We start from the raw sequence: 23227 nt of genomic DNA on the forward strand, positions 1-23227 counted from the left end.
GGCTTACCTGAGAAGCTATGCCCTTGAATAAAGAACATCTCTCTCTCTGTATCTTGTGTGTTTTCCTCAATTTGGATCCAGAGGCTGAGCCACTCCTTTAACAAACGTCCAAAAGTTCAATTGGATACTAGAATAAAATAAATGATTATAAAATACATAAAAATGTTCAACATATAAACTTACATGAATGAGAACGTAGTAGAGCACCCAATTTATCAGTAAACATACATGCACAGGATAATGTAATATTATTAGTGGAAATAAGTTTTTGCTGATATGAAACATTTGCATCATTTATGTAATTTTTTTAACCTCTTCCGGGTTTGTTTTCAATCCTCAAATAAAGATTAAAATGGTTATGAATCAGCGTATTGATTCATGATTGGGATTGGGACACGATTTAAGCAGTTTGGCAGTTTGACACGCGATCCGAATCATGAATCAATACGCTGATTCATAACCGTTTTAATCTTTATTTGAGGATTGAAAACAAACCTGGAAGAGAAAACAATGCTAAATAAAGTCATAATTTTTTGGACCAAAATGTATTTTTGATGCTTCAAGAGATTCTAACTAAATAACTGATGTCACGTAAGGACAACTATGATGATATTTCTGGACATGGAGAGTATAGTTTGCATACACTTGCATATGCTCTCGGACTAAATATAAAATATCTTAAACTGTGTTCTGAAGATGAACGGAGGTCTTACGGGTGTGGAACAACATTAGGGTGAGTCATTTATGACATAAATTTAATTTATGGGTGACTAACCCTTTAAGTCTTCATATATAGGCTACTCTAAATGAATTGCTGTTCCTATATTTATGTTCTATATGCCTATGTGATATAAATCTACAAATCACTATTATAGAATGAAAAGTAATGATCAATTCACATCAACTGTTGGAATAAGTCTCACAAATGCTAATGTTCAGAATCAGAAAATGTGCTGAAATGAGATTAAGATAAAGTTCATGGCTGTAATGATGAAGGGCGCTTTCATTGTTATTGAGCTGACCGAGTGCGCATGCGCTTCAAGACCAATTGAGAAAGCATGCACCTGCTTGTTAGTCATTAAGGGGCTAATTACATATACCTTAAATTGTAGTATCGGTGAAGCTGTTGTTGTTTACACACTCTTCTGTCGATCATGAAAGCGCCTGGTCTTAAAAGAAAGCGGTGCACCGCATCTAGAAGATCCATATCAAGAACCAGAGGACACGCTGTGTTCATGTACACAGTCCGACAACAGGTTTGTTTTATAGGTCCACAAAATATACTAAATATTAGTTGAAAATGACTGCATATAAAACGACTGAATTCTACAGATCAACCAGGCAGCAGTGAGACGCGTTCATGAGTCCAGGGGAGTAAGCAGATATTTGCTGCAGAGAGTGGGGTCAGAGGCCGCGCGCCTCTCCTGTTTCAGCCGCCACAGAATCGTCACGCGGAGGGAGATTCTAGAGGCCTGGAATCAATTGAGACGCCGCAGAAATCCATCCGCGCTGGCAGGCGCCTGAACCTTGAGACTTTGTTTTTTTTTTATTTGAAGCTTTTAATTTGTATAACAATTTTAATTGATTCTTGTAAATATTTTTTGAAATAAAATAATTTTGTTAAACTTTGTTTGCTTCTTGTATAGGCCTACTAGAATATTATTGCCACATATTAGATTTCATACTTGTATTTTCTGTGCTTAATGAAACCGTCAATTTCTCACCCTCATGTTGTTCCAAAACAAGACCTTCGTCCATCTTTGGAACACAAATTAAGATTTTTGAAAATCTTAATATGGCGCAATAAGAATAACCTACTTTTGTGCACAAAAAAAAAAAAAAAAAAAACACAATTACTTTATTACATTTCTTGTCTGTGTTAGGATGTCCAGCTCTTGCTTGCATCACATGCTTTGTGGTGCTCACGTCAACCTGTCGGCCAATGGTAAACCGGCGGTCTTGCGTAATTCTGAAGTGCTGTAGCCTACCCACCCAGCAAAAACTCGTTGAAAAGACGTCGAAAAGACGACATTGCCAGACGTTTAAACAACGTTAAAATTTGGTTGAAAAGTGAAAGGTGAAAAGACGTCTTTTTCAGGTCGTTGAAAAGACGTATATACAAGGACGTCCCACTTGCGTCTAAATCTGGTTGTAAAGTGAAAGTTGAAAAGACGTCTTTTTCAGGCCTAATTTCAACCGCATATTAACGGTTGAAATTAGGCCTGAAAAAGACGATTATATAATATTTTAATTAATGTCAAAATAAGACAATACACAAGAGTACACAAACTATGTGTTTATTGACACATCAAAAACAATTTTCATCAAACAGTGTAAAAACAATAATTGTGTGAACTATTATTACAAAAAATAACTTTTCTATATGTAAAATCTAATTTATACCTGTTATCAAAGCTGAACTCTTCAGTGTCACATGATCCTTCAAAAATCATTCTTGATTTGATGCCTTAAGAATCATTTATTAGTATCAATGCTGAAAACAGTTGTGCTTCTTCATATTTTTGTGGAAACCATGATAGTTTTTCAGCATTCTTTAAATAAAACTTTCAAAAGAGCAGCATTTATACACACACACACACACACAGTTTAAGCATTTACTGTAACTTTTGATCAAATTAATCCATCTTTTCTGAATATTTTTTTTCAAAATATTAAAACTTTATAAAACAGAACAATGACCAATTATAAACACAAAGAACTCATTAAAGATTGTTCACCCAACAATTAAGATTGTCATTAATTACCCCTGTGCAGCTCCAAACCCGTAAGACTTTAGTGCAGAACACAAATGAAGTTTTAGCAGATGCCTTCTGTGCACAAAAAATAAAACATTTTTGTTCACAAATGATGTATCTCTGAAGCATGTTCACAAGCATGCCTCAAGCCAACACAACACGGATGCATTGTGGTGCTCTCATGAACATGCATCGGATATATATATTTTGTGAAAAAATATGCTGATTATTTTTGCACACACAAAGCATTCACGTTGCTTCATAAAATCGAGGTTAAACCAATGAAGGCATGTGGGTTACTTTGATGTCTTTACTACCTTTCTGAGATAAACTATGAAATGGAAGGACAGAAATCTCTCAGATTTAATTAAAAAGAAGATGAATAAAATTCTCACAGTTTGGAACAACATAAAGGTGGGTGATGAAATGTTTTGGTTAAATGTTATACATTAGGTAAATCAGTCAACATATCAATAAACCGCTTGTTCTTCTGCTCCTTCCACCATCCCAATCTGGATTATTGAACCACGACAGAAGCTTCCACTTTGAATACTTTAGCCTGGCTGTTTTTCTCCAGCATCTAAAGAGAGAAAGAAAACAATAACCCAAATGTAAATGTTAACACAAAACAAAACAATGGTTGTCTGTTAGTTTCCACCTGAGGGCACAAAAGACTGAACATGATTAATAGCATGAGAATAATTTACTAAAATTTTCAACACCGTTTTGTTACTTTCTCTACATTGCAAATGTTGTACAATTAAAATAACTATGCAAGTACTACAAAAAAGTAAACTACTGAAAAGGATGGTACACTGGAAATATGGTCATCTTGTACTCACCCTCATGTCATCATCATCAATTGAAACTGGGAACCTGCACACACTGTAAAAAGATGCAGTGGCCTGTGGTTTTATTTAGCTGTACAAACAAAAGGGAAACAAGATGACAACATCACTGATTATTCCAAAATATTTCATATTTCTGTGCAAATTAAAGTGTACTCATTCTTCATCAGTGATTATTGACTAATTAGTATGTGAGGGGTTCTCAACTCTTGACCCTCAAGGTCCAGTGTCATAAAGGATACGTCTCAATCAGCTTCATAGTTTCCTAGGTTGTGAATTAGTATATTGTGTTTATGAATTCGGGCACTGGTAAGAACAGTGGCTCACTACAGATCGTTGACTATATATACACACTACTGATATTAATGAACAAGATAGATAGATAGATAGATAGATAGATAGATAGATAGATAGATAGATATATAGATATTAATATACATATATACATAGATATTAATGATGTATTTCTAATGCTATTTACAGTACATAATAATAAATACTGTTACATAAAAACCTTCCCTTTATTCAAAGAGATAGGAGCTGCTCTTGCATACCCGAGAAGCATTTTAAAGATGACCACTGTGCGAAAGGACTTGTCTTAAAGGGACTTTGGTATAACTTACCAGTCATATGGAACATAATGTCTAGAGATGTTCTTCGACAGGGGTATGCTCCAACTTTAGTGCACAGCCATCAGCAAGGAAGAATCTACGAACATCTGTCACAGAGACAAAAAATTTTAGTAGCCTATTCAATGTAAGGTTTATTATAAATAAATTATAGCAGCACAAACGCAGAATAGAAAAAGTAATTTACAGATATATATATATATATATATATATATATATATATATATATATATATATATATATATATATAAAAAAAATAGAATTATTTTTTTTTGGTTTACTTATTTAATAATACTAACACAGTGTCACTTATGTTTGTACATTAAAGCCTTTTTTTAAAATAACTATATATATATATTTGCAAAAGAAATTTACAGATGCATGGTGATATAGATGAAATATGATGTATATTCATTTTTGATATAACGTTATATTGTGAAAAAATGCATATGAAGTTCAAAGTGCTTTCTCAGATCACCTGTTTCCTTCTGTCTGTACTTCCCATTGGAAATTATAAAATATATGCGGTAGGTAGAGGGTTTTTTCTTCTTCTGGAATCACAGAACAAATTGTATCAGTATTAGTGTACAACGTAAGATCATAACGTGTATGAAATCAGCTCATTTTCATGCTGTTTAAATGACGTCACCGATTAACCGTACAGTTCATATTTTAGGTTAAATTAATTAGCTTACTTCCAAACAAAACTATCAAAATATCTCATCTACACATAAGATGTGATTTTAAAAGCCCCAACTTCCATTAACAAGAGCTTTAACCTGCCTGTAGTTAACGTTAGCCTAACGGTTAAGATGCTAACGAACTTTTTCCAAAGATACTAACGTTAACTTAAACCATTTCTATAACGTAATATTCAACGGAAGCGTGTCATACACATGAAAAGTGTAAGGAACATTTGTATGTACTATTTGTGTAATTGTAGGCACTAAACTTACCTGAAATTATGCAAACAACAATGAGAGACGGAGTTTTGCTGCTTGTCAGTTGAGTTGCGTAGCTCCGTTTCTATGGTAACGCCCTCTGCTCCAGTTCAAATGTGACGCGAATGTTCAGCGCGCGCGCCCATTAAAACGCGCAGAAGTCACGAAGCATTTACATAAATGCATAAATGTCGAATTAATAAAGTTAATAATTTGATAACCAGATAAAATGTCCTGAAACTTGATACATTATTAAGTGGATAGCAGGCCTAATTCTAGCATCAACCTGTAAATGGAAAGAGAATAAAGCTGTATTGAGAATGAAAAACGATCAGTTTTATAATATAGCTAATATAATATAGCTTTTGAAATGTATAGGCTACGTGTAGAAATAAAATAGCAAAAATGCTGATTAAAATCTATACATAAGACATACAGCCTACTGTTGCAGATGTAGCCTAGTAGAACAACTTGTATGTATTTTTAATTATATATTTTGAAATGGATTTCAATATATTTAACAGTGCACTTCAAATATAACCTATGTGAATAAATTACGGGTGCAATTAACATTAATTTATTAATAGGCTATAAGTGTGGTTTATTGCAGTCTAAACTGTGATATGTAGGCTAATATGTTTTTATGGATGCATTATATTAAAGGCTGAATGTAGTGATTGTTAACAAAAGTTCAGAAATAGATGTAGCCTATAATATACAACAGTCTATTTTTTCACTTGCTTTAGTAGACTGATTAATTATGTTTATGGCTATGTGGTCGAAACAGACGCACATTTACTTGGGCTAAATTTGGACAAAACAGAGCCCAGTGTTCAACGTCTTTTTTTGGGCTAAATTTGGACCAAATCCGACGGACCAAACAGAGCCCAATTTTCAACGTCTTTTTTTGGGCTAAATTTGGACCAAATCAGACGGACCAAACAGAGCCCAATTTTCAACGTCTTTTTTTGGGCTAAATTTGGACCAAATCCGACGGACCAAACAGAGCCCAATTTTCAACGTCTTTTTTTGGGCCAAATGAAGGCCATGACGGGCCGACTTGAATTAGCCCAAAAAACAACGTCTAAAAGACGTCTGGTGCTGGGTGGGTACTAGGCTACTTCAGCATAAGAGACTGAATTGAAGAAATTGAGAAGTCATTATTTTATTTTTTGAGCACAAAGTGTTTTCGGCGCTTCATAAAATTAAGGCTGAACCAGGTCCGTGTATCATCTGATCATTTCATTTCCTGTTAGGAATGGAATAATGAGAACTGATAAATCCGGTTGTTTATTCGTTTTTTTGTTTAGTTTAAAAAACGAAAAATGAGATTTTGGCTCGATTTTTCATATTTCGTTAGTGGTTTATAAAACGGTTTATGGGTTCGATATTTCTTTTCCACACGTGGGCGGCGCCGAAACGCCTCTTTCATCTGATTGGTCAAACAGCTCCGCCTTCAGCGCGAACTCTTCGTTCTGTCAGGCAGAATACGAGTGCGGGGATGACAAATGCAATTTAATTTAAAAAAATGTCCGAAAACACCACACACTGCTAACTACACACAATATTTAAAGCAGAAATATGTTGCTATATGAAAGATGTTGTCACGTAATTCGTGCTGTTGCGATTTGCAAGCGACCCCCATTAATGTATGATAGCCTGTTTCTCATTGATAAATACGGTGCAAATAGTCCCGTGTCTTTGGATAAAAGGGAAATGGAAATAACAATAAATAACAGGCTGAACTGTACATGATAATATGTCCGTGATATTTGCCACTCTCGTCTTTTATTTACATCAAAAGGCAGGTAGGCATGTGTGACATGTCAATAATCAAGAAAATTGAATAGAAATACAGTTTATATTTGTGAATGTGTGTCTATTCTGTTCACGTGATAAGAAAGAGACAGAAAAGTGGGAAGTATCAGTAAACATACATTAAATGATACTGACAAAATTAGCAGTTTGGGTTTAATTAAAATCATGTCGGTTGAAGAGCATGACATACCTTTAAAATCGTATTATTTTTATTATAAAACAAATAATAAATAATGAATTGGGTGATGTTTCTCTGCGTTGTCTTTATTAAGTTTGCTTGAGAGCTCCAGCATATAGTCCTATTTAAATATTATTTATTATTAATATTATGAGAACTATAATGCTTCACCAAACTCAGCTCAGACCTTCAGACTGGTCTGACTCACTTATATATTTTCTAACGGGTCAGACTTACTTTCCCAAAAAATCCCATTGACTTGTGTTATCTGAGCAATGAAGGCCGCAATGATTAAAGCTGTCCACTAGAGGGGGCGACAGGATAAGTCTTTTCTACTCACTTTCCCTGTTTGCATCAGTTTAAATGACAAATTAAATTCATTCATAAATAGGCCATATCTGTCTATGAGAAAAAGCTTTACACTTCAAGCTGTACAACTTATTAAAACTTGAACACTGCTTCAGAGTTTGCCACTCTTTAGTTTCTTTTAAGATATTCACACTGTTTTTTGCATTTAGGGCCTAATGTTTGTCCATCTGGAACTTGTATTTGTAATGAGCGTTATATTTTAAGCCCTACTCGCTGTTGATAAATCACATTCAATTAATGTAAAGAGCTAATGTCAGGCAAATGTCCTGCAAAGTTTAGCTCGACTATTTAATTACCTGAACCAGCTAAGCAATGTCTACAGACTATCTAAAAATGTTTAGGAAAATGTGTTGGAACTGGTTGGATCTGAACTCTGCAGAACATGTTCCTTTTGGGTCAGGACTGGGTTTTAAATCTATAAATGAATGTGCAAAGTTGGGTGTCTGCATGCAGATTGTAGGTCAGTCAGTACAATGGAAAATGGAATCTACAACAAAACTTTATTCTGTTCTGCACATGCAAACAAAACTGCAATGTTTTTGAACTTGTGAAGATGTCTTTATTACATTTGTGTCTTTATACCCTGCTTGAACTGAACAAATGTTACTGCAGGAAGTGGAGAAAAAATAATACTGTTTTATGAAAACTCTTAGTAGCTTCAAGCACATTGGTAGGCCTGCAGCTTCTGTGGTGATATGCATTAGGGCACAGCCTTAAGTTCTCTATCCATTGGTCAATACAGACCTTACACCTCACCACACTTCTGCAGCATGAGGTGAACGCAGATTCTTCAACCATAGCTTCATAAAGAAAATATAGTCAACATTATGGTGCCAAATAAACATGATTATGTCATTTCACATCAATTACAGCTGATATCATGGCTAAAAATGATAAAACCTTTTGTTACTGTAAAAACCCAGTCTAGGTGCTACACACCTGCAAGTTATTTCACTAAATAGATGTAACATGATTTCAGCTGAGCAATATCCATGCTACTAGCACCAAATTAGTTTCTTATAATGGCTAAATCCACTGAAATGGACATAGTTCACCCAGAATGAAAAAAAAATCCATAATTTACTCGCCCTCCAAACACGCATGACTTCCTTTCTTTTGCTGAACACACACACACACACACACACACACACACACACACACACACACACACACACACACACACACACACACACAATATATATATATATATATTTGGAGTGTGTTTCCTTAGAGCTGCAATATATATTTGGAAGAATGTTCGTAACCAAACAGCTACTGGTTGTCATTGACTTCAGTATTTATTTTTCCTACTGTAAAAGTCAATGACATCGACTGTCTGATTACCAACATTCTTCAAAGTATTTTCTTTAGTGTTCAGCAGAACAAAAAAATAAATAAAAAAACATACAGGTTTGGAACAACTTGAGGGTGATGATATAATTTAATTTTTAGGGTGAACTATACCTTTAACATGTAATTAATCTAAGGGAGGCCAATGTACACTAAATGTCAGTAATGTACACTTGTAATTAAAAAATACTGTAAAGTATTACATTTAGCAAATCACTACATCACAAGTAATATAACAATATTTTTTTAAATAAAAATGTGATTGAGTAAACAAGATATTTGTATTTGTAAATATGTTTTTATATTTTGAATTTGTCACTATAGGCTTAACTCAACATTGGAAGCCATTGATCAATTAGAGAATACGATTTCAAGGCCGTATTCATTCATTATAAAATAGTATCTAAGTATTTTTGGTGATGATGATGATCTTGTTTTATATTATATATATATTTAATGAGGTATAAGTCAAAATCATTTATGTGGTAACCTTTTTCTTTTTTTAAATTGTCACAGAGATGCTGAAAAAGCTGCCCTTCACTACCTTAAATCGCAAATCGAGTAGCGGTTGGAGGCCTCTCAGGGTTTGGAGAATGTATCCAGACAGATTCAAGAGATGGTTTCCAGTACATAGGGAGCAGCACAAAGGGCAAACCTAGCAAGTTCCAGATGGACAAACATTAAATGCAAAAAACAGTGTGAATATCTTAAAAGAAACTAAAGAGTGGCAAACTCTGAAGCAGTGTTCAAGTTTTAATAAGTTGTACAGCTTGAAGTGTAAAGCTTTTTCTCATAGACAGATATGGCCTATTTATGAATGAATTTAATTTGTCATTTAAACTGATGCAAACAGGGAAAGTGAGTAGAAAAGACTTATCCTGTCGCCCCCTCTAGTGGACAGCTTTAATCATTGCGGCCTTCATTGCTCAGATAACGCAAGTCAATGGGATTTTTTGGGAAAGTAAGTCTGACCCGTTAGAAAATATATAAGTGAGTCAGACCAGTCTGAAGGTCTGAGCTGAGTTTGGTGAAGCATTATAGTTCTCATAATATTAATAATAAATAATATTTAAATAGGACTATATGCTGGAGCTCTCAAGCAAACTTAATAAAGACAACGCAGAGAAACATCACCCAATTCATTATTTATTATTTGTTTTATAATAAAAATAATACGATTTTAAAGGTATGTCATGCTCTTCAACCGACATGATTTTAATTAAACCCAAACTGCTAATTTTGTCAGTATCATTAAATGTATGTTTACTGATACTTCCCACTTTTCTGTCTCTTTCTTATCACGTGAACAGAATAGACACACATTCACAAATATAAACTGTATTTCTATTCAATTTTCTTGATTATTGACATGTCACACATGCCTACCTGCCTTTTGATGTAAATAAAAGACGAGAGTGGCAAATATCACGGACATATTATCATGTACAGTTCAGCCTGTTATTTATTGTTATTTCCATTTCCCTTTTATCCAAAGACACGGGACTATTTTATCAATGAGAAACAGGCTATCATACATTAATGGGGGTCGCTTGCAAATCGCAACAGCACGAATTACGTGACAACATCTTTCATATAGCAACATATTTCTGCTTTAAATATTGTGTGTAGTTAGCAGTGTGTGGTGTTTTCGGACATTTTTTTAAATTAAATTGCATTTGTCATCCCCGCACTCGTATTCTGCCTGACAGAACGAAGAGCTCGCGCTGAAGGCGGAGCTGTTTGACCAATCAGATGAAAGAGGCGTTTCGGCGCCGCCCACGTGTGGAAACGAAATATCGAACCCATAAACCGTTTTATAAACCACTAACGAAATATGAAAAATCGAGCCAAAATCTCATTTTTCGCTTTTTAAACTAAACAAAAAAACGAATAAACAACCGGATTTATCAGTTCTCATTATTCCATACCTAACAGGAAATGAAATGATCAGATGATACACGGACCGAACTACATATACTTTTAATGATGTGTCTTAAAAGTGGTTAATACAATTTCTGTTTAGGGGTCAGAAAGCTCTCGGATTTCATAAAAAATACCTTATTTTTTTGTTCCGAAGATGAACGAATGTCTTACGGGTTTGGAACGACATAAGGGTGAGTATTAAAGACAGTTTTCATTTTTGGGAGAACAACCCTTTTTTTGTTAAAAAAAAAAGAAAAAAAAAGTAAATTCTAAAAATAGACTATTTCGTCATGAATCAGACTCGTTCAGGAAGCAGATGAAAAATTATGAACTGATGAGTGATGACTATACACAATTAAATGAGACAATGATGGTTTTCAGACTGTATGGACTAATAATGTTTTCTTTTTCTATGGCTTGACATATAACAGCTATTGGCAAAACAATGATTCATTCACTACGTGCAAGTGAACGAATCTTTTTACTGAACGGAATCAAATGATTCGAATCATCGGAATGAACCAAACCCCCCTCACTAGACTCGCGCGAGTCATTAATGAGAGGTGTGACAAACCGCCTCGGCGTTTCATACAAGCTCTTCTGACACCTGTGGTGTTTATGTATCGCATCCCTCCACATTTGGAAATTAATGTTTGTTTTTTCGTCATATAGGCCTACGTCTTTTCCTTTCCTGAATTGTGAACGTATGTGTGTCGTACTGAATTCTGGACAACGGAAAGGTAACCTGCACATCGTTTCCTATGCTGTGTTTTTTATATTCATGTGCGCCTATTTTAACGATTGTTTGTTGCAAAGGAATAAATACCGTGTCAATGTTTTTATATATCTATTTAGGAGTTTAAGAGTGACTTGATATTAATCATCTTTGCAGCGAAGTTTAGCAAAACATGTTTTAGTCAACTATAATTGCTTATTATTATTATTATTATTATTATTATTATTATTATTATTATTATTATTATTATTATATTTTAACGCTATGAAGATGATAATCAAAATTCTTTCTCCCTGTGCCCACTCCCAGAGACTGTTCACTGTTAAAAGGGCCTTTTGAAAGGCTCTTTGGGGCACAGATTAAAGTCCAGCATGATTTGCAGTAAGTATCTTTTTGTTGCTTTATTCTACAGAGACGCACTATTGTGATGCAGCATTAGATTTAAAAAAAAGTACAGCTTTTTTTATAATGTCATAATTTTATTACAAATATCAAAACAGCACTGAAATAAATATTAGATTTGTAATAATAGTGGTAACAATATCCATGAAGATACTTCTTCTCAATATTCAGGTTAATGTATTCATTTGTTCCCAACAATTTTTTTTGTTTTTTTTCTTTACTTTGAAACTATTGTTTGTTACCCCAGGCCCCAGAATATGTGGTTGCAGTCTTGGCACAGATAAAGTTTAAGTTGTTTCAGTAACAATTATTCCGTATTACTATTTCTTTGCACAGGCATTGCACAGGTATACTAAATGAAGAGTAGAACCTCAAGAATTACAGAGATTCATGACCAGAAGCAAGCAGTACCATCATGGGATGCGGCACATCCATTGCCGTTGAGAACCAAACGCGTCCCTCAGAAACGGGTAAATATTGCTTCTTTGTCCCTATTGCTTTAATGTGATTTGCAATGTAGCTTAATCTCTTTTTCCTCTCCCCTTTGAAACAACCCTGGTTTCAACAAGTTTGCATAATTTCTTTGTTGAAAAATATTGCAGTGCTTGCATTGCATTTAGTCCCCAGTTCTATCCTTGTTTTCCTATTTTTTCCCACCCCCAGGGTTTTACTCAAATGATTCAATTTAATTTAATCACCTCTCACACAGATGGCTCCATCAAGCAGCCCAGCCCAGCTCTGAGTAAGACACTTTCTTCAGCATCTGTCATCACTGTCTGTGTCCCATTTGTGGCTATAGAGAAGTACTAGTTGGCAATTGTAGAAATGTTTACATACTTTTGAAATTAAAACCAGATTTATTTTTTTATTTTTTTGAGGTAAAGCAGAAGCCAGCATGACTTTTATCAGGTCTAAATCCAGTTTGCATAAACCTACGAATGTTAGTTTTGTGATCATTTAGAATAAATAAAACCAATGAGCAACAACTCCCATACTTCTCAAACACAGCTCATCATTTCTCTATGGGTGTGTACTCTCGGGCAATGCCTGGTCTCTGACGTCTGTGTTTTGTTCTTTCTCCTTAACTGCTCTTTGCACTTCTTTAATTAGCACCTGTGATATCGACCCCCTGAGACGAGGTTTATTTTTAGCACTGTCTTTTGCGCTCAAGTGTTCTGGAAAAGATCCAAATGTCCCTGCCTGTACCAAAAGCTGTATGTGCATTAAAGCATGACCCCATGACGTTAGCATGGTAACATGAATCTGATAAGACAAATGAGAATCAGCTGTAGCAACAGTACATCTTTGCAGGGTTGCTAACTTAGTGGACTGGTTTTAATCATTAATATCTGTATACGTATGTGCAATCAAGAAATCTTTCCCAGAGATGTTCTCAAAAATGATTTACTCAGGTGTTGTTAAACAAGTATAATTTAAGCACGAGGAGCACCTTTCTTTATACCAAGTCACTTACAGTTAAAAAGAGCCGTGCGACTTCCATTTCAATGCCGTTTTTAATTGTTTAACTTTTTAAATCTGAATGCTCTGCAGCTATCCATAGCAAAGCGTCCAATGGTTGCACATTTACGAATCTCAGAGCATTTAGATCATCCTGGGTCTTGTTTTTTATGCCAATTGCTTTATTGTTTAATTATTCCTTTTGCATATTAAAAAAGGGAAGTATGCATATGGATGCAGGTACAAATGAGTGATTTGTTAACAATCTTTTACAAACAGGCACTTGTGGTGCATAGAAAACCCCCATTGCTGGGATTCCTCTTCCCAGTTAGTCTTAAAACTGTGGTTACACAACTATAGCTTCAAGGATTGTTTACATCAGACACTTGCATTCTTTGTGTGTTCTTAACATATTTAGCCATAAAAGCTGCCATACTGATCCAGCGTTGGTACAGACGGTATGTTGCTCGCCTGGAGATGAGAAGACGCTATACGTGGAACATCTTTCAGTCCATTGAGTATGCAGGGGAACAGGACCAACTTCAGGTATAAAAGCCACTTGGTTCTTATGGCCAGTCCACACAGTCTTGCCTTATTCTTAATAAACTTGCACTGATGCTGTTTAAATGATGTTGTTGTTTATTCTATATGTTGATATTAAAAATCAGCTTATCCACAAAATTAATGGGTGGTAAATTTTGACACAAGTTTCCATCTTTTTAATTTTTTTAGCTCTCCAGTTTCTTCAGTTTCATGTTGGACAACTTCACACAGATCAATGGGAATGGACCAGGTAAAGAATTGAGTGTTGTATGTAGACACAAATTCTTAAAGACTTCTTTGTTTAAATTTTAACATCACTAAATGTGATTGCAAAAACAATGCAACTGTAAACAGTTAAAATGCTCCCATTTGTAATTGGTCAGACAATGGCTCTGTAATCCCCTAAACTCACTCCATTGGCTGAGCCATGAACTCACTCTATTATTTGATCCATTGTGGTTTGTCAGGCTATATTGGTTTGATACTGCTAAAAATAATTGTATTTAGTTATTTTTATTTCATTAGCATTTGATTTTGGCTATCCCTCGATACAGCTTTGGAAAACCTCTAGCACTTGTGATTTTGCATCAAAGGTCTTCCTCTTGAGTATTGCACACCTATCCTTTCAGTGATTCCAAAAACACACTATATGGAGACACAGTTGCTTAGCAACCTTGGGAGATCCCATTTTGAGTTGTGGTAATGCAGAGAGAGCTAGAAATGCAGCAACCAGCCTCCACAGGCTGCTGTCCAAAGTGCAGAATTACAGAAGACACTTAGTCCCATCTTTAGCCAAGCAGAGCAGTGGAAACCTAAGTGAGATCACATAAAATACAGTAGGAAAAAATTGAGAGAGACTGCATAGAATGTTCTTACAACCATACTGAAACCTTCATGGGCATACATATTCAATTGTTTTACCCAGCTAAATGCTCTTTTCACTGTTTTGTATTCTCATGGGGGCTCTTTGCTTGTGATGACGCTAAACTAGCTTTTCCTTGGGGATAACCGCATTTAATCAGTTCCCATTGAGTGGGCCGAGAGTGCACAAGACTAATCTTGTCAGGTAATCATGTATCTAGGGCTTGAATTGGATGGTTTTCAGATTCAGCTCTTTGCTTCTGTGTTCCAGAATCTTTCCCTTTTGGCATTTGGAAATATGTTAAAGTGTATCTTCAGGCAAGAAAGAAATCTATTATGCTTACCAAGGCTGCATTAATGTGATCAAAACTACAGTAAAAACAGTAATATTAAAGTTTTACAGGTTACAATTTAAAATAACTTTTTTCTACTTTCATACATCTTAAAATATAATTTATTCCAATCATGCAAAGCTGAATTTTCAGCATCATTACTCCAGTCTTCAGTGTCCCCTGATCCTTCAGAAATCATTCTAATATAAATACATAAGTTCTTACTGACCCCAATAAATTGTATTTGCAGATTTTTGCCCAAAATATGGACAACAAAAATGCTTTAGCAGATTTTTTTCTTCTGTGCCTGAATATGGTTTTATCCAATTTCTGGACATGTTCACATCTCTTACTTATGGATCATATTAAAAAGAAATAAGTATAAGAACATGCTTAAAAGAAAAATCTGCCACATCATCACACTACAAAAAAAAAGGAAATATCTTTCTAATTTTAGCAGATAGTACACCCCTGGACAAAAAAAGGGCAAGACAAAATGGCAAAATATTTAGTTTTAAAGTAAATTTTTGCACTATTCAGCCTTCCCCAACTTGCAGACAGCTATTTAAAGGAAGAAAAAGTCAATGTTTTCCACTCAATGGCTTCAAAAAGTTTGTGAGTAGTAATGTCTTTGTGAGTTTGTGAGTAGTAATGTCTGCCAGTTCGTTTGAGTTTAATGTGAGACCAAATATTCACTATAGGGTTTTAACCTGGCCAAAACATGAGCATCGACAGACTTGTTTCTCAAGCCATTTCTTGGTTGTAATTGCAATTTGGGCATGAGCATTGTCTTGTTTAAGTATAACATCTGATCATTCCTCATTATATAACAACTTTTCCTTTGTGGGATACAAGCCATTCTGCAATATTCTGCTGTACTCCAAAGCGTTAAATGACTTCTCAGAAGTAGTTCAACAATATCAGCAGCTAAAAAGGCTCCCCACACAATGACACCTCTTCCTCCATGCTTTACTGGGGCACAGATGCATTTATTATTATATTTCTCAGCAGATTTCAAAAAGACACCACTCTGGGGCATCACCATGCAACTCGTGTTACAGTTCATCTTCCTATATTCTGCCAAAAACTTCATTCCATCTTTGAAGTTTTTCTGAGGATGGCAATGGCTTTTTAAGTAGTGCCTTTGCTTAAATGTAGGTAATTTCCTAACAAATAATTTGTGGTTAAGACAATTAAAATCTTAGGCCACGCCCCAAATGGCTAAACACTATCTTATTCTTTTTTTTTGCCCAGGAGTGTAGAGCTCTTTATGTGGAGAACCAAATGGAGCATAATATTGCTTAATTATCAGTAGCAATCTAAGGAAGCAGAGAATAGATGTTGGCTAAATCAAGGATAGAAAAATAATGCTGTGTTTGCTCTCTTTTCAATACAAACATCTGTTCCTGAAATTCAAGTCTGCATAAATTTATGGGAAACACTGCACATTTACATTTTCAAGAATGGCACAATGGGTCAGCACTGCTCAAATCCCTGTGCAGGGCCAGACGCTATGCAAATTGAAGTATGGTACATTGTTTTATGGTAGTGTGTGCTGGTTATTTTGATGGGCAATGAAAATAGGCCTTTCATACTAGACTCCAGGTTGAGAATTAATCATTCGTTAAATAACTGAAAACTGAAACCGATATTGCCTGTCCACCTGTATTGATGTTCCCGTGTGCTCATTTTGCCACATGCCCAGCCATGCTGAACAAAAACACAAACCTTTTGATGTTTCATGATTCACATTTACATTAATTTATCAGGCTGATGTTTTTACAGAATATACTAATGGATGGTTCTCAAACGACACATCAATTTTGGGGGGGAAATGTTAAAATTTGTATGACTTTATATGGGGAGGCGTTCTTTTTAGGTTTTTATTTTTTATTTTTTTAATGGCATTTTGCCTTTTCTACTTCCTTTTAAGTGGTTTGTTGGACTGATTCTATGAGTGAATCTTTCTAAAAGGATGAAGCACTTTCCATCATCCAAGAACCACAAAATTGTTTTGTGATTGCTTTGCTGTTACACCTATTCGTACTAAATAGGTTGTGTGACATTTTTTTGATATGATTCTACTTTTATACTTCCCAGACTTGATCTCTCACCTCCTGGACTCTGTGGTTGACCCTTTAACTGAGGAGGTCAAGCAGTTGAAGTACGAGCAGATTGTCGTTGCGGAGTCATACAGCGGCCCTCGTCTCTCCTTCCCACTGAGCGTGACTGATACCAATGCCCTACTCAGTGCCTTCAAAGTGGAGCAGGTACAACACTATAAAACTTTCACTGATCGTCTGAACAAATATGAGCCTTCTGGCAAAAAACAAAATCATCTTTTGCATTATCTAGCTCTGTCTAGAAAACCTTAAATGGATTTCAAATTGTGGTATATTATACCTTATTTTCTCAGAAGGATTTTTTAAAATGATTTTGAACCGAATGATCATTGCAGTATGTGCAAGGCAGATACTGTGTATTTAAAATAATGAGAGAACTGTTTTCTAGTATTTTAAAATGTAATTTGTACATTTTCATGAATTTTCAGCAGCCAGACTCTGGTCTTCAATGTCACATGACCCTTCAGAACTCACTCTAATATGCTAATTTGGTGCTCAAGAAAACATTTGAATTATTATCAATAATTTAAAAAAAACAGTTATATAGAGAATTTTTCAGGATTTATTTGAAAATAAATAGAATAGAAAATATGTATTTTTTCATTAAACAGTATTTAAACATAAGCCTAACTAAAAGTTTTCCTGCTATTCTAAACATTTGACTATTTTAGGAACTGCAAGCAAAGTTAATAATGCATTGACGTGTACATGTATGACTACATCTCTTATTCAGACTCTTCATGGGAAATATGTGCTGCAGATACTATATGAAACGAAGAAGCTCTTGAAACAAATGCCAAACGTCATATACCTGTCGACGTCCTATGCCAAAGAGATAACTATCTGTGGTAAGACTATGTGTGTCTAGTAAAATACTAGAATCCATAAATTGCATAATAAGTTGCATTAGTGAATTTGAGATATGTGCAATATTTACGATATCTTGCTTGGGGAAAAAGTGATGGCTGCATGAATGAATGAGTGCTTATTTATTTTGCACTTCATAAAGCCCTTCACTGTATCTCAATGGGCTCATCACAGCCAACCTGCACCATTTCATACTCAACAGCGCTCCAGATTCAATTAGTACAGAAAAGCATGCATGAATAACTGAATTCCCATCTTGGAATACTCTGTAAGAGATCACGCTATAGCACTTAACTTGTTTCTGTGTTGCATATTTTCATCCCTGATACCAAATATTATTCCCTGGAATGATAAACAGCTTTTATATGCCGACGTTTCTTTCACTCAGGCGATCTGCATGGTAGCCTGGATGACTTACTGCTTATATTTTACAAGGTAAATGCTGATTGATTGTTTCGACGTAGAATATAATTTCTAGTGATTGCATTTCAGCATATTGTTGCAGGGGTAATGTACCCGAAGCAAAGCCAAAGAATGAGTTCATTAAAGCCACTTGGGCATCACTGGTGACTTATTACATTTAAGATGTATTGCCTTGTTACTCAGAACGGTCTGCCCTCTGCGGAGAACCCCTACATATTCAACGGAGACTTTGTGGATCGAGGAAAGAAATCAACAGAAATCATCATCATTCTATTTGCCTTCCTACTGCTCTACCCCGACCACATGCATCTGAACAGAGGCAATCACGAGGACCACATCATGAACCTCAGGTAACATTCAAGAGATTATTGAAGGCAGGACTTTTAATAAACTAATGAAAAGCTCTTCCGTGGTTAATACATCCTGGTGGGGAAAAGTAAATATACTCAGAAGGGTATACCATGAGTAGGACGTCCTCAGAAAGCTTCAAAAAAAATGTTTACACTAAAAAAAAAAAATATATATATATATATATATATATATATATATATATATATATATATACATACACACACACACACTCATACACACACACACACACACACACACATACATACATACATATATAGCGGTATATTTGTTAGTGAGTAAAATTTGTTATCTTCCTGCAGATATGGATTCACAAGAGAAGTCATGCAGAAGTACAAGGTAGATTTTCATGTGTTTTATGCAAAACTAAGTGGTTGAATATATATATATATATATATATGTATATATATATATATATATATATATATATATATATATATATATATATATATATATATATATATATATATATATATATATATATATAATGAACTGCATTTCTACAGCATTTATTAAACTTAATTTCAACATTTACTAATACATTAACATCAAAAGTTGTATGTGTTAACATTATTTATAAATGCACTTGTGAACTAACATGAACAAACAATGAACAGCTGGATTTGTATTAACTAACATTAACAAGGATGAATAAATACTGTAACAATGTTAGTTCATGTTAGTTAATACATAAACTAATGTTAACAAATGAGGCCTTTAATAATAATAGTAAAGTATTACCATTGTTTTGAAATGTGTGGGGTTCACTTCTGAATATTAGACATTACTGCCACCTACTGGATATTTAAATGAATGTTTATTCATTTTTCCTTCTCTTTCAATAGACTCATGGCAGGGAAATCCTTCAACTGCTTCAGGATGTGTTCAGCCTGCTTCCTCTTGCAACTGTCATTGACAACAAAGTCCTTATTGTTCATGGTGGCATTTCGGACAAAACCGATCTGAACTTTCTGAGCACTGTTGAAAGGCATAAAGTAGGTATTTTATTTGTCTTTAATTGATTTATAAGATTTCTTTATAATAAAATAGTTACAGTTTAAAGCTATAGTTCTTGTGTATTTGTTTATTTGGTAAGCATCCATGAAATAAGCAACACTCATGAGTATGAATAATGAGTAATGTAAAAAAATAAAATAATAAGATGATACCTTATGTGCGTCTACTTTGCAGGTAAAGTCTGCTCTCAGGTTGCCCAAACGCAGCGTTGATCATCTCAACGTTCATGCCAGCAGTCGCAGCAGCAGCAGACACAGCGGCAGATCCAGGTCGGATAGCCCTCACACCTCCGGCCGCACCAGTCGCGCCTCCCGCAGGAGGAAGAAGCCCTTTACCAAGCAGGGCAGTTGCTCCTCTTCTTCATCCTCATCTTCTTCCTCTTCATCATCCATGTGCTCTCCCCGTGTCTCATCGCGGAACACTCAACGCCGGCCTCCTCCTTCCCCCAGTCTGCCGAGCCCCACAGATGTGCTCCAGGTCCCTTTCCTGGACTCCTTCGTCTCCTTAGAGCCCCCCGAGCCACCCCGGGAAGAACTGGAATGGCAGCAAGTGAGTTGAAACAGTTTGTTGGTGAGACTGTGTGACTAATAGCTTCTATTTTGGATGTGAAACTGTTCTGCCTTGGAACTCCATTTGGCTTAAAGCTACAGTACATATTATGACTCGTTTGTTGATTTGAAGCGCCATTTAAAAGAGTTCTGAGATGTAAGAATTACCGTATTATAAAGTAAAACCTAATTGTGTTACCAGTTAACTTCTATCATTCAGGGTTTCCACTGGCCTGGAAATATCAGGGAATTTCAAAAATGTCTTGAAGGTCTTGGAAAGTTATGGAAAAGTCTTTAGTAATTCTAGTCTATATAGAATGTTCTAGTTATGCTCAATTCTATTAGTTTTATTTGCATACTATAATACCATTTTAAACAGTGAACACATTGTCATAATTTGTCTAATACAGGTTGTCGATATCCTTTGGAGTGACCCTAAAAATCAAATTGGCTGCAGTCCGAACTCTTTCCGTGGTGGAGGCTGTTACTTTGGGCCGGACGTGACCCAGACGCTGCTGCAGAAGCACGGCCTCTGTCTGCTTATCAGGTCACATGAGTGCAAACAGGAGGGCTATGAGCTCTGCCACAATGGTCAGGTGAACATGGGAAATGTGATTAATTTGGTCATTATGCCAACATCACTTCTTATATATGTTTTTGTGTATTTATCTTTATGAATACATATATTTGCATGCATCCAATTTTCCCATAAAAGATATGTTACAGTCCTGTAAAATGGCAGTAATGTTTCTATTTGTGAATATACTTTTAACAGTACATCTGAAAATGGATGACTTCAAAACAAACAGACATGGACGAAAGACCACAACCCTTCAGTTTTAAACTTAAGGCTTCTTTAAACCAGCAATTGTCTTCCATTTATCCAAGGTTATCACTATTTTCTCTGCATCTAACTACTATGAAGAGGGCAGTAACCGTGGAGCATATGTCAAACTGGGGCCTGAACTCATCCCACGCTTCTTCCAGTATCAAGTCAGTCGAAGCACCAGAAAACTCACCCTCCATCAGAAGTACTCTCACTCATTCACTACCTTCAGTAACAAATAGGTTTTGAGTATATGAATTTGTGTATTAGCTTATGAGGAAGTGTCCCTATTTACAAACGTATTCGTTTTTAGGGTTCGTGTAGCAGAAGGTTCAGCACTCAGGGCTCTGAAAGAGAAGCTGTATGCTCACCGCTCTGAGCTGATGGCTGCCTTTCAACAGTATGACATAGACAACACAGGTTATATATTATATTATATTATATTATTGTTCAAATGTCTGGGGTTAGTAAGATATTTTAATGTATTTGAATGATGTCTCTTAAATCAAGGCTGCTTTAATCCAAATATTGTGAAAATACAATTTACAGTAACTGTTTTCCATTTTAATTTATTCCTGATGCAAAGCTGAATATTCAGTAGCCATTACTCCAGTCTTCGGTATCACATGATCCTTCAAAAATCATTTTAATATGCTCAAGATAAAATTCTTATCAATGTTGGAAACTGATTTTTTTTCAGGATTCTTTGATGAATATAAAGTTCAAAAGAACAACATTTATTTGAAATAGAAATCTTGTATAACAATTGTTTTCAATAATTTTTAATGTGTTAATTCATTTCATGAATCTTAGCTGAATAAAATTAATTCTTACAAAAAAATTATCATAATGACCCCAAACATAATATTTATATTATATGACTTTATTTTATATTATATTATTGAAATGTTAAACTAAAATAAAATGTTGTTCTGTCTTTCACAGGCTGCATCTCCACTAGCGAGTGGGCTCAGGTGGTGGAGTCTTGTCTGCGATTGGATCTGCCCTGGAGAACCCTGCGCCCACGCCTGGCCCGTCTTGGTGCGGATGGCAATGTAGAGTACGAAACCTGTTTTGAGGACATCAGCCTTGGAGAGCCCATCCCTCCGGTCATATTTATATTTTGGCTGTATGAGTGGGCGATATGATCAAAATCTTATATCACAGTAGGAGTAAATCTATATCATGTTACTGTAACATTTGTCACTTTGTAATAATTTAAAACTGGGAATTTAATGACAAAGTTGTTTATACTTTAATAACCATTAATGCTTATATTTAATAGTTATAAATACTAAAGAAGTAAATAATAGTAAAACTATTATTATAAAATGGGTAGTTGCAACTATAAACTCTGATTGATTGAGTCACATTTGAAGCCATTGTAAAGCAGGCAATATGAAATATTTGGTTGCCAAATTTTAACCACGTGTATGTCGTACCGCCCACTTTGACATCCATTTTTTACTTTATTTTGAGAATATAGTATTTCACAATTCAGCCTAATTTTGATAAAACCTTTTTCTTTTTATAGGTAACACAAAACTTGGCTGAAACTCTTTATAGGTATAGAACTGACCTAGAGATAATATTTAACATCATTGATAAGGATCACTCAGGTTAGTGTCACTGTTTTCCTGTTTGTTCACTGAGATTGTAATGCTGGTTATTTTTTGCTTATAACCCACTTCTCCACGCTCGCATGCAGGTCAGATTTCCATCGAGGAGTTTCGTCAGACCTGGAAGCTCTTCAGTTCACATTTGGGGGTCGCTGTGAATGACAAGGCGATAGACGACATGGCTCGAAGCATAGACTTTAACAAAGATGGCAGTATTGATTTTAATGAGTTCCTGGAGGCTTTCAGGGTGGTTCATAAACTAGATGTCAAAGAGAAGCAGCAGGGTTAATT

General features: G+C 35.2%; 1 protein-coding gene and 3 long non-coding RNA genes across 6 annotated transcripts in view; 2 read left to right on the top strand and 2 right to left on the bottom strand.

The window, feature by feature from the left end:
• Positions 1-1208, bottom strand: part of LOC137058684 (uncharacterized) — a 29960-nt gene extending 28752 nt beyond the window's left edge. Inside the window, exons 1-2 of the long non-coding RNA XR_010900790.1 lie at positions 1101-1208; positions 8-127 (exon numbers count right to left, since the gene is read on the bottom strand). This is a non-coding gene — a long non-coding RNA (uncharacterized lncRNA). The remainder of the gene's footprint in view (positions 1-7; positions 128-1100) is intronic.
• LOC137058683 (uncharacterized) lies at positions 1049-1625 on the top strand. The gene is made up of 2 exons (XR_010900789.1): positions 1049-1256; positions 1333-1625. It is a non-coding gene; the product is annotated as an uncharacterized lncRNA (long non-coding RNA).
• A 676-nt stretch (positions 1626-2301) lies between these two features.
• Positions 2302-5456, bottom strand: LOC137058430 (uncharacterized). Its single transcript, XR_010900690.1, has 5 exons — positions 5190-5456; positions 4712-4784; positions 4228-4322; positions 3599-3677; positions 2302-3336 (listed from the first exon to the last, which is right to left on the bottom strand). It is a non-coding gene; the product is annotated as an uncharacterized lncRNA (long non-coding RNA).
• A 5926-nt stretch (positions 5457-11382) lies between these two features.
• On the top strand, positions 11383-23225 carry ppef1 (protein phosphatase, EF-hand calcium binding domain 1). Of its 3 annotated transcripts, none has more exons than XM_067431408.1 (19): positions 11383-11552; positions 11858-11929; positions 12287-12420; positions 12614-12692; positions 13827-13954; positions 14141-14201; positions 17245-17414; positions 18001-18115; positions 18523-18569; positions 18741-18907; positions 19229-19265; positions 19772-19921; positions 20118-20492; positions 20902-21087; positions 21380-21522; positions 21631-21737; positions 22263-22426; positions 22852-22936; positions 23026-23225. In XM_067431408.1, the coding sequence occupies exons 3-19, from the start codon at positions 12307-12309 to the stop codon at positions 23223-23225; spliced, it is 2328 nt and encodes a 775-aa protein (XP_067287509.1). In that variant the 5' UTR covers positions 11383-11552; positions 11858-11929; positions 12287-12306. The 3 variants fall into 3 exon arrangements, with proteins under 3 accessions (XP_067287509.1, XP_067287510.1, XP_067287511.1); XM_067431409.1 differs by having other exon boundaries at positions 12660-12692; XM_067431410.1 differs by lacking the exon at positions 12614-12692.
• The last annotated feature ends 2 nt before the right edge of the window (positions 23226-23227 follow it).

This window comes from Pseudorasbora parva, chromosome 22 (assembly GCF_024679245.1).
Source record: "Pseudorasbora parva isolate DD20220531a chromosome 22, ASM2467924v1, whole genome shotgun sequence".
Classification (NCBI taxonomy): Eukaryota; Metazoa; Chordata; class Actinopteri; order Cypriniformes; family Gobionidae; genus Pseudorasbora; species Pseudorasbora parva.